This window comes from Vidua macroura, chromosome 1, assembly GCF_024509145.1.
Source record: "Vidua macroura isolate BioBank_ID:100142 chromosome 1, ASM2450914v1, whole genome shotgun sequence".
Classification (NCBI taxonomy): Eukaryota; Metazoa; Chordata; class Aves; order Passeriformes; family Viduidae; genus Vidua; species Vidua macroura.
Genome location: NC_071571.1, coordinates 66,929,598 through 66,946,979, shown reverse-complemented (window position 1 = coordinate 66,946,979; position 17,382 = coordinate 66,929,598). Strand labels below are relative to the sequence as shown.

At 41.4% G+C, this 17,382-nt stretch overlaps 1 protein-coding gene across 8 annotated transcripts in view; it reads right to left on the bottom strand.

Moving 5' to 3' along the window:
• Positions 1-3,640: 3,640 nt before the first annotated feature.
• ELOVL2 (ELOVL fatty acid elongase 2) overlaps positions 3,641-17,382 on the bottom strand; it is a 49,329-nt gene continuing 35,587 nt past the window's right edge. For all 8 annotated transcript variants that reach the window (XM_053995193.1, XM_053995214.1, XM_053995202.1 and 5 more), the window contains 5 exons: positions 9,230-9,307; positions 8,498-8,669; positions 6,649-6,773; positions 4,759-4,893; positions 3,641-4,116 (listed from right to left, as the gene is read on the bottom strand). In XM_053995193.1, the coding sequence (XP_053851168.1) occupies positions 3,988-4,116; positions 4,759-4,893; positions 6,649-6,773; positions 8,498-8,669; positions 9,230-9,307 (639 nt within the window). In that variant the 3' untranslated portion in view covers positions 3,641-3,987. The remainder of the gene's footprint in view (positions 4,117-4,758; positions 4,894-6,648; positions 6,774-8,497; positions 8,670-9,229; positions 9,308-17,382) is intronic.

The window sequence follows — 17,382 nt, the reverse complement described above, 5'->3', positions numbered from 1 at the left end:
TAAAATTACCTTTTGGAAGGTAGGTAGATGACCTTGGCAGGTTTCCTTTGCCCTTCCCACTTCATACTTTTTAAAGTGCTATTAATTCAAATATTTATTTTATTTTCTTCCTTTCAGTGCAAATATATATAGTTCAATTTTCAACCTGTTCAATTTCCTTGATGCTTCTGAGCCAGAACAACAAAGATGTAGGTGCTGAGGTGCAAAAACTATGCACCAATACCCAGAAAAAGAAATGGGAAATAGAAAAGTTCTGGTTAAGGACAATTGCTTTATGCATTTTAAGCTCTAAATAGGATTTAATATTAAACTGACTGTAACCCCTGCTCTTTATGCTGCATCTCTTTCAGGGGATGATGCTGGGCCAAGTGCTTGTTTACCTGCACATTCTGTGCCAGTGCAGTGGCCCATCCAAGGGCTTACATCCTACCTCATGTCAAGGCTGTGTAAAGCCAGAAAAAAAATGATGTCCTTTTTTGCTGGAAATGGGCAGAGGAGCTGTGTGTGTTTACCCTGGCCCGGGGACAGCCCACCCTACTATTGGTAAGGTGTGCTGAGGTTAGCTGGAGCACACAGGGACAGGTGCTGCTTCTGCAGGCAGTAGAACTGTGTCTAAGAGTAATGCACTGGAAAAGAGACATGTTTCTAGGAACAGCTGAGAGCTATTGTGTATTTTCAATCTGAAAGAAATTTTATTTTTGAGATCCTGAGATATATTTTTGAGATTTTGATTTCTCCATTGTCTCTCCCCTGTTTTCAACCATCACCTTCCAACTGAAAACAATCTGATAATCAAACAAGGACTTGATGGGCAAGTACAAGCTTTGAACAAACGAGTTCTCTACTTCAATATTAACTTTGTTCAAAAGCCCACAATTTTATAGGTAGAGGGGCAAGAAAACTGCATGGAAGTTTTACACCAATACCAACAGTGAAGGTGTTGTATTAAGTAATGGAGATTGTTTTTGAATCTGATGTGAATTCCCTAAAATGCTTCTGAAAAAGCTGGAGAACAAAAGCAGTCTCAAGTAACCAGTTACCAGCCCAATTTGATGCCTTAAGGAGAAGTGGAGACAGTCTGATAGTAAAATTTGTTTATTTACAGTATTATGTATTACAGGAAAATCAGTTTAAAAAGTCAATGTTTCTCTTTCTTCAAAGTTACAACATTTTGAAGATGTTAAGACATATCTGAAGAATTTTAAACATACCCAATTCCAGCCTTCCTGGCTGATATGGATCTGTTTTTTTCCTCTTTTCTTTTTTTTTTTTTTTTTTTTATTTTTTTTTAAATTTTTTTTCCCCAGCCCTTTGAATTTCAAGTAAGGCATTTATTTATTTCCTTTTCTTTTGAATGAGGTTTCAACAGAACAAAAGACAATAGTCGTGGGTTTGATTGCCGTAGTAAACCTTAACACTTAGCACAGCTGACGCTTTCCACCTTGGTAGTCAAATGCACACTTTGCCATCAAAAGATTATGGACTCCACTCGGCCTAAAATCCATGCTGGGCCACACAACCCTTGTGTTGCCTGCCTTAGATGAATGGTCCAGCTCATTGCCTTGTTCACTGTCTTGTCAACTCTTTCAGATTCCTCTGCTTCCAGTATTAAGCTGATTTCTACAGAGCTCCGAAGCTCTGCCTGTACTCAGGGCTGTGTAAAACACTTTCAGTCAAACCCACTAATTTCTTACATCTTGGGATTTTTACACTATCAATCAGAAATACCTGTAGAGGTTCTGGAAGGGCCAGTGAGAAATAGTATATGCATACAGTGTCTAGGATTTGTGAATGTAGGGTTCTTGGGGTTTTCTGTTTGGGTTTTTTCTTTTGGGTTGCTGCTTTCCCCCTTATTGAGTGTTATATAAAACAAAACACTGACTTTCAGTAAGTAAGGTTTTGTGGCCATCTTCATGAAGAGGGGAGCAAATGTCAACATGCACCAGTTAGATCTAGGTTGGCATAAAAGTGTTTGAATATTGCAGTTATTTTGGTTACCTGGTTCACAACAATGAAGTTCAGCAGTCAGGCTGCTAAGAGGTACTGCTTCTGCTGTAGCATTCTGGGAATTTGTTTTCTGCCGGAGCAGAAAAGTTTTGTCTACGTTGCACTGGAGCTGGAACTGTCTGGAGACAGATGGCATTCAATGGGACTTTCAAGCACACAGTCAAGCAGAACTCTGACACAAGACACCCTTCTTCATGCCATTTTTTCCTCTTGCTTTTGCTGGACAATCCCATCTGTTCTTCTTTCCCTGCTGTACTACTTCCTCAGACTCTTTCTGTCCTATCCATGAGCCCTCATGGCCGTGGTCTCTTGGGCTGCTCCTGGTGAGGCTAGCTGCCCTGTGTCCATACTGCTCCCTGGGATAGACCTTCCTCCTGCCTTTATGCCTGCAGTCTCCAAGAACCCCTGATGGCAGATCATCTAAACGGGGATATCTGGAGGGGATAACTGACCCTCTAGAGGTGGAGAAGAACTGGACAGCAGGATTTGGGACAGTCTCCCCTACATGTATGCCCTCTATGGCTGCTCGGGCCCTCTGTGCTGGCTAGGTGTGTGTTTTGTCTTCCTCCTGCCCCAGGACTCTGAAAGGTGACAGGAGTGAGAGGAGGAATTTCCTTTACCGAACTGCTTCAGTCCAAGGGACTTGCTGGGCTGGAGTGACTCCAAAAGTTGTTTTTGTTGAGAGAGGTTTATACATGAGAATGGAAGATATCAGAACTACTTCACTGTGGTGGAAAAAGTCCGTGTCTATTCTTAGTCGAGGAAATAAAGTGGGCTAAATGAGAAAAGGGTGAGAGTAGACCCATGAAGTTTACTCTGGGTATTCTTCACTTCTAACCATTTAAGTGGGGGTAAATGCAGTGAACTGAAGCAACAAAGATGGTGATGGACTGCTGGGAGAGAGACACCCTTATAACTGCAGACAGCAGATATCTCCTTACTTCCCCTCCAGTGGCTTGTGTCTCAGTCCTATCTGTTTCTCCAGCCAGAGACGAGTCTGTGTAAGGTCTACCTGCCACAGAAATTCCTGTATAACCTGCTTGGCTCATTGTTGAAGTCACTTCTCAAATCTTCTGCATTTTCCAGTCTATTAATATGTGGCAAGACAGTTTGCTTTGAGTTAGCAGTGTTTGTTTAGGATTAACTTTACATGCATTTATCTTCCTTAAGTTGGCATGACCCTATTTTTTTCAAAATCCATTTACCTAGAACTCTTATTAATTTAGCACATCCAAAGTGACTTGTTTTGCTCTGTGTTCAGAATACCATTCCGGGCAGTGCCAGGGGCTACCAGCCCAGCCCCCTGAAACAGAAAGCTCCCGACAGCCTCCCTGGCATTTGAATCAGGTTGCACTTGTGGAAAACAAGTGAGCGTGGTGCACAACTGCCTGCAAACTACGGCATGGTGACATGGGCTCTGCCCTCTGTCATGTCCTTCCCCAGGGCTCCCACAGGATCAAAGGGTACCTTACTAGGGGACCATATTTTGGGGAACTGCTGAGACAAAGAAAAGAAGGGTATGATGATGGAAAAGGTACAATTCTCACCTTTCCTGCCACCCCTCCTTTATTTTCCTGGCCTTAGCTGCAGTTTAGCTGGATGTACCGGGTGCACTGTGAAGCCTTGCCTCATGCACAGAAGTGCTCACCATGTTAGTCTGAATAGAGTCCTAACCTTTTGAAGGCATTGATGGATTTATCCATCAAGTGTTTCATAAGGCGTTTTTGTGTCAGCATTAGAGATCAGAAAGGTTTTCTTTTTCATATGAGAAAGATGTTGGCTTTCTTTGTTCTGATGGTGATCTTTGACAAGACAAGTAATTCTATTCATTTTGTTAAAACCTAAATAGCAATACATTAATAAGTGTCTGGTACAAAGAACTGATAAATGTAATCAAATAGGTTTTAAGCTAAAGCTTGTAATTCAGTCTTTTTTCTTCTTTTTCTCTTTAGAAAAAAAAAATCATAGGAAACACTATACTTATTGTGCCTTCTTATTATTCTGCAATCCATTGGCAGCAGCAAAGTAGTCCTTATGGAAACCATTCTTGATTTCTGTTGTGACAGGGGTTTCCTTTGCAGCTGTTCTTGAAGGTGCTTTCCGATATGTCTATAAAAGCAAAATCCAAAATAAACATTTGGATTCATTTAGTGCCCGCCAAAGCACTACTTATGGTTAACTGTAAATGGAGCTTGTCTGCTGCTTGTTGATGCAGATGTATATATTTGCTTCAGACTGCATTAGTGGTATAGTAGCCTTTTCACTGCTGTGGGTGATGTTACTTTATGATTCTTACTGTAATACTTCTCAATGTCAAAAGAGATTTCAAGCCTTGTACACTAAAAGCTTTATGCATACAGGCAGGCTAGAGCACTCTGCTAAAAGATGTTGATGTAAACAAGGAAAAGACAGAGCTCTAATTTCTTTTTTTTCCCTGAGGAGGCGAAAGACTCAAATTTGCCCACCAAAGCAAATTCAGACCTCCTACATACTGAATGCAGTACCTGATCTGCTATTCAAGTGCAGAAGAGTCGAGCTGCAACGAGGAGGTCATCACTACTGAGTAACTCTCTCTCTCTCTCAGACAGACTATAGCTGTTATTCTTAAGTGATGTATATATTTTAACACTAACAAATTTTAAGCACTGATGATCATTCTAAATCTGAGTCCACTCAGACTGCTATCCAAAAAGACCTGTTTTCCCCATCAGAGAAACAGAGTTGTCAGAGAGTTCTCAGAAGACTGCTTACCTTAATGTAGAAGTTGATGAAGAGGATGACCAGTGTGGCCATGTAGGAGGACTGGAACATGAGGCAGCCAAATGGGAATCCACATGGCTTCACAGCTGCGCTGAGTGTGTGCACAATAGTGAGCAGAAACTGGATCTGTGGAGGGACAATAATGCAGGTATATTTGCTGAGAAAGGGTCAGTGCTAGCTAAATCAGACACAGCAATGTCCCCTAGTCCTGCTCCCTGAAAGTTTGAGTACTCTTGAAAAGTATCCCATTATAACCTCTGAATGTATTGTGAGTGTTAAGTTAAAATGGTGCTCTTGTGAAATTAAATAAAAGCCTAAGGGGTCAGAGGTTTCTTAAAGTAAGTTTATAGGCCTAACTGACAAAAGGGAAGCTTTTTTTTTCCTCTCAGATTTAGTAGATTTTGTTCTATCTTCCAGTCCTTGTGACAGGTAGAGTTGTCTCTGTTACCGGGCAGGAACTGGAGGAAACTCTGAAGATTCCTTGCAATTTCTGGCTTTAAATTTGGCTTTAAATTTAAAATTCCCAGCTTTAGAAGTCTGAACAGAAAATGCGAAACTCGAGTCCAAGGAGTTCAGATAGGCTATCACTACTGTTTTCTGGGTTAACCTGGCTTGGCTGCCAGCTGCCTACCCAGCAGCTCTCTCCCTTCTCTTCAGTAGAGTAGGGGGAGAAAATAAGATAAAAAGAATTTGTGGATTGAGATAAAGGTAGAGAGGGTAATTGATAAAACTTACCTATTACTGTTATAAACAAAATAGACTTGACTTGAGGAAGATTAGTTTCAAGTACTGCCAATTAAGAACACAGAAGGCTAGCAAGAAATAAAATTAAAACCACTTTCCTCTAAACTCCTGTTTCTTCTCAGGTTGAATTTCACTTTTGACTCCTCTACTTCCTTCCATGTGGTGCAGGGGGATGTGGTTTGTAGTCAGCCCATATTGCTTTGGCTTTGCTGCTCCTTTCTCCTCACCCTCTCTTCCTGCTTCATTGTGGGGTCCCTCCCACAGGAGAGAGTTCCAATGTGGGTATTTCCCATGAGCTGTAGTTCTTCACAAATTGCCCCAGCATGGATCCCTTTCACATGGTCTAGTCCTTCAGGAACAGGCTTTTCCTATGTGCATCCCCAAGGGTCACAGATTCTGCCAGCAAACCTGCGCCAGGATGGGCTCCTCTCTCCAAGGGTCCATAGGAACCTATTTCCCCATTGGCTGTATCTTCCCTCAGGGCAGACATGTCCATTGCTGCAGCATGAGGTCCTCCATGGGCTGCAGGTGGATCTCTGTTCCCCTTTGGACCTCCATGGGCTGCAGGGGAACAGCTTCACCAGCATCTTCACCACAAGCTGCAGGGGAATTTTTCGTGCTAATTCCCTCCTTCTGTTCTGACCTGGGTGCTTGCAGGGCTGTTTCTCTCACATTTCCTGTTTTCTCTCTCAGCTGCTGTGCTATGTTTTTCACCCTTAAATAAATATGATATCACAGAGGTGCTCCCAGCTTCGCTGATGGGCTCAGCTTTGGCCAGCAGGGGAGGTCTGCCTTGGAGCTGGCTCTGTCAGACATTTTTTGTCAGACTTTGAAATAATTTTTTTCCACAATTAAGGAGTAGTCATTTTCTATGCAATGGTTCAAAACTAACAGAATTTTGTGGACTAAAGAATTTCTACTGTTTGTTTTCTACAGCAAACACTTCTGAGCATAATTTCCTTCATTAAATTTTATCAAACTGCACTTGTGACTTATCCTGTGTGATAGTTTAGTTATACTTCAATTCTAACTGGCTTAATTGTGTAAATAACAATGTTTACCTATAGTTCATTTAGTCCTCACTCACATTTTGAAGGATTTCTGGTAGTTAAAAATGAAAGTAAAACAGATACATACCAGTTGTGCCTGAGTGAGGTATTTCTTCCACCAGAGATATTTGTGCATGGAAGGGATGACTGACAGTCCATAGTAAGAATACATAAGCACATGGATAAAGCTATTCAAAGTGGGTCCAAAGAAGCCTATAAAAATCCATTAAGGAAAAAAAATTAAATACCAATTTCTAAAAAGTGAGAGAGGATATTATTGCTTGTGGTATTGCTCCTATATGGAATCTGTTGCATATAGTTAGTATTCCTTTCATGCTTATTCCTTTCTAAAGACATTCCTGATGTGTAGAGGTGCTCTCCCAGGGACAACTGAAAAACCAAATGATACTTCTAGAGGGTTGTTCTCATGCTGAGTTTTGTATTTTTATCTGATATTTTTATTTTCCTCCACTTTTTCCTATTCTGTAGTTTACAGGTTATTTTTTTCCCTCTCCTAAAATTCTTCTTGCTATGAGTCTTTCTATTATTCCTGTAAGCTTTAAACACTGCTGTGGATGACTTTGCTGCTAGTATGCAGATTAGGACCCTGGGAGACACCTGTACTCCTGCTGTCTGATGCAGTAGCAAGTGCTTTACTCTGAATTAAACCAGTCTTTTGTGCCTGTGTTTGATCACTGCTTTTGTTTTCTTTATTGGCTCTTCTGCTAGATGCACATTTTACAGAATTTCATCCCAGATGATAACCTTGCTGCTCTTATTAGTTACATTTAGTGAATACTAGTTCTAGAGAAAATTAATCATCCTCTGTACTTTGCAGACTGTGGAGAAGCAGCAGCAGTACTCTCTGCTGCATGCTTGTGTGTTTGATGGCAGTGCTACAACTACAAGATGGGCTCACCAGTTGCTCTGATTTTGCCACTGATTAATTACTTAGCTACTGATTTAATTACTGTAGTGCAGTGCTAGTGTAAAATGTGGGGACCACACATTAGAAAGCTCAAACCCCATTGATTTGTTTACACCTCTAGAAATAGTTCCTAATCACTATGAAATCTCTGTTCCTTGCTTCTATCTCTAACAGTGATTTACTTTGATTTTGTGCTGTCCGCAGTAAGTGCCAACAAATGTGAATTCTGTTTTTAGCTCCGAAAAAGACCTGCAACAAGTTTCTTTACAAAATATTACAACGGGCTAAAGTGACTCACTCTAAGTTGTAAGAAAACTGGGTTTTTTCTCAACTTTGAAAGCAGTTACACAGGAAGCCTCTAGCTGTGTGAAGCCCTGGAAAATGCGCCTGCTGTGAGACAGCTGAAGTAGCTCTCTGCTGTTTGGACTTCTTATACAAATGCCAAGTGACCAGCCTGTGGCATCATAGATCCCTTCCTAACAGGGAAGATGACAACAGTTACTATAACCTTCTGAGGATGTAGTTTCATATGAAACAGAAGAAACTCAAACTGGTATTTTAATTAGCGACTAAGTAAAGTATCTTGCTAAAGCAGAGATTGAGGTATACAAGAGTTGAGCCTGTAAAAGGGCCATTGATTTGTTGTGATTGCTAAAGGCTTTACCAGGGTCATGACTTCTTCCTGCATCTACTTTTGGAGTAGGTCTTGTATGTGCTGGTTCCTCTGCGCTACTCAGTACTGTGGTGCTTAAAAGTGGTTTGAAGAGAAGTAAATGCATGAGTCTGTGGCACCTAAGTGAAAAATCTAGAGCCTAACGCTCAGGTGGTTTTGGACTGAACTTTTAACCATGCTTTTAACTTTCCTGTGTTCTGCAGGTGGTCTGAAAGGCTCTGAACCCTAAAGGTGCCCTCATATTGCACAGTGACACAATTCCTTTGCATGGTGATGTGATTCCTCCCCAGCTGCAGCTGACTTATGCCTGGGGTGATGAAGCAAACAAAGACTTACTCTGCCCACAAGGTATCCAGTTCAGAACACACCACCAAATGTTAAACATAGTGGCATGGTGATACACGTGAAGGAAGGTGATCTGGCTGCTTTTCTTTCTCAGTACAAAGAAGATAGTGTCCATGAATTCAATTACTTTGGAAAAATAATACCACCACAGCACCTTGGCTACCTGTACAAGCAAGAACAAAGGAGGGGGAGATCAATATCTGTCCATACAATTGCTTAAATAATATGTACTTCTTCACTCCCTAGGCACATAACTTCCCAGAAAGCATTAATATGCTATTAAAGGAAAAGCACAAGCTCTGTCTTCAATTTTATTTTGCTTTTCAATGAAGCAGTTTTGTAAAAAAAAAAAAAAAATTTTAAGAAATTGTATAAATATATAATTATCAAAATATAATTTAAGAAATACAAACTTTGAGGAAGGGTTTTTTAATTGTTTTGTTGGGTTTTTTCCCCAAAGGTGCAGTTTTGTGGGTGGGCTTTTGCTTCATTTTGGGGTTGTTTGTTCAGTTTTTTTAAGGGTGCTACCATTCTCTTCACACTGAACAGATTTTGCTGCCACATTCTTATTTTGAAAAAAATCTAAATTTGATACTCAATACAATGAAATCTATCCTCCTCTAGAGTAGAGATATTTTATCAGAGCTCAGGATATGTCTTAGGACAATTAAAGGCAGTTAAAGCAGAAAGGATGCTGAGGGCTGAGCTGCTTTTGTCTCTCACCCGGATATCGGCCTCCCCTGCACTGTGGAGGTTCTGGCACTGCAAGTTGTAGCCGCCTTCCCACGTGGCAAGGATGAGCTGGAACAGAAAACAGAGGAATTACGTTCATGAACAGATGGAATGGTTTTTCCCCCTGCAGTTGTTCTGTCCTCAGTGGTGGGTATCCGCTCCTTCCATGAACTGATGCCCTTGAGCCAGATAACTTGCTAATATCTTGTATTTTGAAAGGGGAAAACATTAGTTAAGCTGGAGATATGAAATTATGTATTTCTTCTCTAGCTTTAGAGCCTTCAAGGCACCCATTAAAATCTCTCATTATTTAATGCACCTCGAAATCCTTGCTCCAAAGCAAACGCTGGAATAGTGTATCCTTGTTCTGAAGCAATATGAACAGAGCTTAACACAGCTACTTGTGCAAAGCTGTCCTTGAGAAAAATTCCCTGTTTGCCAAGCAAACAGAAGGTAAATGCAAAGTAGTGCAATGGGAGAAATATTTCCTAATGCCATACATGTCTCTTTATCCTACACTGTTAAATGCTGGAGGAAGTGAAGAAGAGCAGGCACAGTGCTGAATGGAGGCATGAATAGCACACAAGCAATTTCTTACATTCTGCACATGTCACATGGGGAAGAAGACAGAGCAATGAAATATCAGAGGGCTGCACTGGGATGGAGCAGGTTTCTAGAAAGCCATATGGTAGTCTTCGATATGGAGTATTTTTATAGTAACAGCCACCTAAAGCACTCAGCAGCCCTTTTGGAAGAGGGAGCATCATCTCTTGCTTATAAATGCCATGTAGAATGCAATTATTTTGAAAAGGTCTTGCTTATTCTCAAATAAGTGCGAAGTGGGTTTGGGGACAAACTGTGCAACACATGTTCTGGGGTCTTTCTCACCCTCTACAGACACTGCAGAGAGTGAAGGTGGGAGAAATGCATTCAAGTGTTATGCTGTAAGCAGAATTACAAGATGCTGAGATAAGTGGGTTGCTTTCAGCTCTGGAGCTACATTCACAGGGATCATCTGTGTCAGCACAGAACTTTTCCCTCTAGTTCACAATGAAAAGAACTGTTCTGTATTGAATCTGTGACAGCCTATATAAAAGTGAAGCAGAGACAGTCTCAGCAATCAAACTAAAATAATTCCTAGAGTAAATACATTAAAAATGATTATTGATAATATCCAGAGGATTAGAAAGTAGCCTAGAATGCCTGTTATAAATTCACATTAAAATGCATTGAAACCTGGAGAACCAGGGTCTTCTAATATTTTTCTTCTGAATTCAAACTCTGTGCTTGTCCCTGTAATATGAACTTAACTGTTTTAGGTGGCCAAAACAGCCCACAGAAATTGCAGAGAGAGATGACAATACAGTTAATGAGTGTTTTATAGATAAATGATATGTAACAATTGAAACAAGCATATTCCTTTACAACCAACTCATTTTTCTGCTTTGCTGAGGAAACTTGACCTCAAAATTTTCTGTTGCAGTAGGTAAAATGTTCGTTCACAGGAATTTGCTAGGAAAATACATAGATTTCAATATTTGCATTAGTCTATTTTACAACTGTTCCAATTTGTATATGATTACAGAGTTACAGTGGATTGATTTTTGAAAAATCTTTTGCATGTTGTCTCCTTGTGTATTAAAGGTCAGGACTGTGGGCTGGTTGATTGCCCAGCAGTCCTGGATAAATCCCTGAGGAAGGAAGGTGGTGTCTCACCACATGTCAGGAGATGTAGTCCTCCATGGAGATACTTTGGGGATATTTTCAGTCTGGATTAATTGATACTGGTTTTTTGTTTGTTTTTAACCATCTGGTAAGTAGTAGAGTGAACTTTGCCAAAGAACTCTGTTGTGCTTTCACTTCTACATTAAACCTGGTTTTGATTATACCTTTGCCAGTGATTTGTTAAGTGACCTTAAAACATGCAGTCACCAAAAATTGGTGTAGTCAGCAGGTTTGCAAGCAGTATCACTGACTACTTACTTACAAAAGCATGGAAGAAGTCCAAGTCCTAAGTTCTCAGACAAATGGGCTCAGGATAACTGGTGTGATTGGAAAGCTGTGGAGGAACATCTATAAGTTGCAGTGGCTGTATAAAGGCTAGGAAAAAGAAAGTGATCATTTGCAAAATGTTAGATACCTTTCCAGAAGCTGCCTGCCACTCCAGAAAAGATAATATTAAAGAGAAACAAAGATTGAAAACTGAGATGGAAAGGTACTGTGTTACTACAGTCCTTCAAAACAGAACAGCTCCAGAGACAGCTATGGGAGGAACAGAAAGAAAAACAAAAGTTGAAGGGAAAAGTGGACCTAATGATTATGTGGGCTCCAAATCCTGCTGACATTGTGCAGATTAGTAAACTATTTGCATCTCCAGAAGACTGGGAGGGTAACAGATGGAATGGTCCTTGGGATAAAAAAATGGATTTCTGCACCTGGAATTCAGAAACACTGGATGTATGGACAACCCAGGGAATGAGAGGCCGGAAAGCAGCCCCATGGAAAGGGCCCTGGGGGTCCTGGTGGATGGCAAGTTGAACGTGAGTCAGCAGTGCCCTGGCAGCCAGGAGGGCCAAGCATGTCCTGGGGGGCATCAGGCACAGCATGGCCAGGCAGGCAAGGGAGGGGATTGTCCTGCTCTGCTCTGAGCTGGAGCAGCCTCACCTTGAGTGCTGGGGGCAGTTTTGGGTGCCACAATATGAAAGGATATAAAGCTGTTAGAGAGCATCCAAAGGAGAGCCATGAGGATGGTGAAGGGTCTGGAGGAGATGCCATGTGAAGAGCAACTGAGGTCACTTGGTCTGTTCAGCCTGGAGAAGAGGAGGCTGAAGGGAGACCTTATTGTAGGCTACAACTTCCTCATGAGGGGAAGAGGAGGGACAGACACTGATCTCTTCCCTCTGGTGACCAGTGACAGGACATGAGGGAGCAGCATGAATCTGTGTCAGGGGATGTTTAGGTTGAATATCAGTAAAAATGTTCTCACCCAGACATGGTTGGGCACTGGAAGAGGCTTGCCAGGGAAGTGGTCACAGCACCAGGCCAACAGAGCTCAATAAGTGTTTGGATGATGCTCTCAGGCACATGGTGTGACTGTTGGGGTGTCATGTGCAGGGCCAGGAGTTGGAGTCAATAATCCTGATGGGTGTCTTCCAACTTGACATAATTTATGAAGCTTTCCTGCCAGTGCTGGACAGGTGAGCCCAGTAGTATCTCAAGGTTTTGGGTTTATTTTTTTCAAGTACTTAATTCAAAGGTTCCATGTTGGAAAATGAGATGAAAAAACCCTTAGAGGCTCATAAAGAAAATATTTCTTTTCAACATTAATATTTATTTTGAACATCACAATTTTTTAATTTGGTAATTAGGTAATCTGCAACTCTTTACAAATGACCAGCATGCAAATGGGGAGTAAGCTTTGGGGTCAGAATACCACTCTGTCTGACTGCATGGTTTTATTTAATTTCTTTTGTTCATTCTTCCATGATTTAAAAAATGCCAGATTTTACAAATCATTCTGTTTGCTTATTCCCCAGTCATTTTACTTGGCAGAAGAATTTTCTCTGGTTTGTGTCTGCATTTCAAAAGCTAGTAGCTTAGACTGAGTATCTTTTTTGACTTTTTTTAACCTGAGTCTTTCACATCAGCTTTTCTGTAGCTCAACATTTATATTCTCCATTGTAGGTGCCAGACATATGGCTGTGTGTCCTTTAAGGAAAAGAAAAGAATTCATTTTGAGTTTTGACTCCTCTGCTTTGCAGGACAACTTTCAAGATTTCTGGCTAACTTCCTAATTAAAAAAAAAAAAAAAAAAAAGGAAAGAGTGGAAATTTGGAAAGCAGTAAGTAATTTTTATCAGCTCCTGGTGATCCTAGGCCATGACTTTCCTGTTGGCTCTCAAGGATGTGGAAGGTAAGTAGCTCACTTGATGGTGCCAAATGAGCCAGATGAGCATCTGAGCCTATCTGGAACAGAAGCCAGCACACTGATACAAGACATTTTGGTACCAGGTCTCTTTTTTTCTGATACCAAACCCATACATTACTTGTACTGTTTCAATCACTTTTGTCTACTGAGCAGTCACAACTCTGCAGAGCTGATGGTGTTATTAATCACTCAGAGATGGTGCAAGTGCAGGATCTGTCAAAGAGATGAGAAATCCTCTCTCTTTTGAAACACAAAATCTCTCCCCCTAGAAACCAATTATTTGAATTTTTTGCATTCTTGGTAACCTATTCTGAAAATAATATTAAACCAAGTATTGTTTGAAACTGTTTGGAAAAACAGATCACATAAAGAGCAATGTGAAAGTGATGTCTTGTGAATAATTTCTGCTAAGTAGCAACATCCTAACTATTAGTAGAGTTTTCATATTTTACTGTTTGCCCTAATGTTGTTCTTAACAGATTCCTGTTTTTACACTAATAAATCACTTCTATTCATCTACTTAAGTATAAACAGCATGAGAATTCACACGTGTTGTTTTGTCACATCAATCCGACTCCTGTCTTATTTCTGTAAATGGGGAATCAAAGTGCTCAGAATTGAAAGCTGGCTCCTTTGTCAGAGGTTTTAGGGGTGGGAGTGGGCAGCAGGTACCAAAAGATGATGTAATCCTCTCACCTCACTGAGTAGCAGATTAAGGTCTAACAGCCTGACCCAGGGACCTGTGCCCTGCTCATTTCAAGCTTTCAAATTCAAAAATCTCACAGCTGTAGCTTGTTTTTCATCTGTTATCCAAAGACAGAACGAGTTACTGACAGAATGAGAAGACACAGTCTCAAGCTGTGTCAAGGGAAATATAGGTTGGATATTAGGAGAAAGTTTTTTACAGAAAGAGTGATGAAGTACTGGAATGGTCTGCCCAGGGAGGTGGTGGAGTCACCATCCCTGGATGTGTTAAAAAATGATTGGATGTGGCACTTGGCGCCATGGTTTAGTTGAGGTGTTAGGGCATGGGTTGGACTCAATGATCTTGAAGGTCTCTTCCAACCTAGTCATTCTGTGAATTCTACAAATTCTGTGAATTCTGTGAAAGGAAAGCAATGTGATTTTCCGAATGGATATTGCCATTTCTACTGACTGCAGGTTCTCCATGCTCTTTTGACTTGTAGAAAAATCTCTGTGCATGGTTGGACTTTCTCAGAGAGGAAATGCCTAGAAGCAATAAGGTATTTCCCTTTGTCCCAGGGCAGGAGGAAGGCGGAGGGTGAGGCATCAGCATTGGGCTACATCTGGCTGATGACCAGTCACCAGTGGTTCCTCAGGATCAGTTCTAGGGCCAGTGCTGTTCAAAATACCTCTCAGTGACCTGGAGGCATGAATTGAATGCCCCATTAGCAGTTTTGCTGATGGTATGAAACAGGGAGGTGCTGCTGACTCTTGAGGGACAAGAGTCCTTGTGGAGAGGTAGAGTGGAGCATTGGGCAGTCGTCAGTGGGATGAAATTTAACAAATCCAAATGCTGGATCTGGCTCCTGGGATGGAGTATCATGGGCACAGGTATGAACTGGGGGAGGAATGGCTGGAGAGCAGCCCTGTGGAAGGGGATGTGGGAGTGCAGGTGGGCAGCAGTTCCCTGTGAGCCATCGTGTGCCCTGACAGCCCCAAGTGCAAACCTCGTCCCAGGGTGCATCAAGCACAGCACATCCAGCCAGGAGAGGGGATTATCCCACTGCATCAGCCTCACCCTGAGCACTGTGTGCAGGTCCAGACCCACCATTTAAGAAGGTTGTGGAGATCCTTGAACACACCATGAGGGTAATAAAGGTGGTGACAGGGCTGGAAGCAGGTCCTGTGAGGAGCAACTGGGGACTTTGGGCTTGTCTAACTTAGAGAGAAGGATGCGGAGGGGTGACCTCATTGTTCTCTACAGCTTCCTGAGGAGGAAAAGGGGGGAGGGGAGGTGCTGAGCTCTACTCCCTGGGATGCAATGATAGGATGTCTGGGAACAGTTCCAATCTGCACCAAGGGAGATTCAGACTGGGCATTAAGGAAGCATTTCTTTACCACAAGGGTGGTCAAACCCTGGAACAGGCTTCCTTGAGGGGTGGGCAATGCCCTCAGCCTGTCAACGTTTAAGGGGCATTTGGGCAGTGCCCTTAACAGCATGCTTTAACTTTTGGTCAGCCCTGAATTGGTCAGGCAGTTGGATTAGGTGGCTGCCGTTGGCCCCTTCCAACTGAAATGGTCTGTCTATATGGAAACAGTTAAGAAGGAAAGCTAAAAACTAATAATGGAGTTAGTATTCAAGCAATTAAAATTCCTCTTAAAAGTTTAGAGCAGGAGTATGAGCACCAGTGTTGTTATCTAAGGCACTCCAGCCCTCAGACCAATTAAAACAATTTGATATGACCACTATTCTCAAGCAATTGAAGTCTTACTAAACTAAGTAAAGGAGACTGATCTATCTGTGTAGCACAAGGAAGGGCTTAAATTGCAGTGCTGCAAATCACTTACTGCCCTTGGCCACTGGCGACTTTAGTTAGTCCTTGTGAATGGCAGCTCCTCCCTGGATCTATAGACTTGGACAAAATAGTCCTAAAAGCAGTTACCTGATGGCCACATCCTAAGGAAGAGGAGTGACACAGGGCAGTGTTTCAGGAAGGAGAAAGAAATTACATTTTCTTTTTTATCTTAAATGAATTTTAGAATGGAATCCCTGAGAAGATTATCAGTGTTTAAAAAAAGAGACCAGATATTAATAATCAGATATGTTTTTCCTTTTTTTTGGTTTTTAAAGGGAGAAATCAGCTGCTTGCCTGTAACATGACACTTCCACAAGCATGCAACATCTGAACTGTCTTGCTATACCCAAGAAGCTGGGGTGAAGCACACCACAAGGCTACTGAGGCCATCACACTTTAACATGATAACCCAATGAAAAGAGGAAGGTAACCACTAATCATCTTAGACTTGTCATTAAATCAGTGTTTAAAATACCTAGAAAGCTTTAAGACAGGGTTTGGGGGTGGTTTTTTTTGGCTAAAAATTTAAATTGTAAAATCATCTGTGAATAGTATTTATTAAGAATATCTCTCTATAGAGGTTGCCTCTCTTTAGACAAGAATCCAAGAATTGTGATATAATCCCAGATTTTAGAAGGATAGCTGTGATGCAGAACAGCCTGTGTTTCCAGATTGGTGCCCTTGTGCCTCAAAGATCTTGGATAAGCTGTAGTCTGGCATGACTAAAACCCTATAGGGAAGCAGCATGGGCTTCATGGTTCAGCCCAGGATGGGGACATCCCAGAATGTTCCAGCGTTGCCACTTGTTTAGTGCCATGGGTCCCCCAAATGTAAAAACTTAGTGGTGGGGTTGTGCCAAACAAATACAGGTGCTGAATAGGAAACACCCCACAAGATTTGTCACAGGGGAAATATTTTGTTGTTCCTCTTTATGATGCATTCAAGATATTTTGCATGGGGATAGAACTGTGAAAAGTGTGCTTTGAGCTACTGCTCCGTGAGGCTATCCAGCTCTCCATGCGTCTGGTTAGAGGTCAAAAAATTGTGTGCATGGTGTCTCCCCCAAAAAAGATCTGCTAATTCTGTAATACACCAAGTGGAGTTTGCTATCCTAACCCGTAGAAGATACAGCTGGACCCTAAGTTGGATTGTCCTCTACCTGGAGCATTGTAGCTAAAAGGATATGGGTTATTCCAGAGTGGAGGAAACACGTGGTCCTATGCTTTCTTCCTCTTTTTAGGTCAGAAAGTTCATAACATGGTGAGAAAAAATAAGAGCCCCTTCCCAACTGAAGTTTCAATAATTGTTTGAATTTTTTTTATCAACAAAACTCTTTCAAATATAAAGCCATATTGTTGAGAAAATACCAGCCAGTTCTATTTAATACTCCTTAAGTAAATGTGAGCCTGATAGAGGAATTAGTGAACTAATTACTTCAAAATTACTTATGAATGGTAATTACTTTGAGTATTGCTGTTGTCTGGGATAGCAGGATAGGCTAAAATAAATCCTGTCTAGGCTTATTTTCCAGGAGTCTTTGATTACGTCTGCTCTGAATAGCTCCCCTATCATATTTTGTGGTACCAGTGGTGGTATTAGAAGCTGTGCACATATGGAAAACCTGATCATATGAAGTTTTATTCTTGATTTCCAGTAAGGTTCTACTGAATTCTGTTT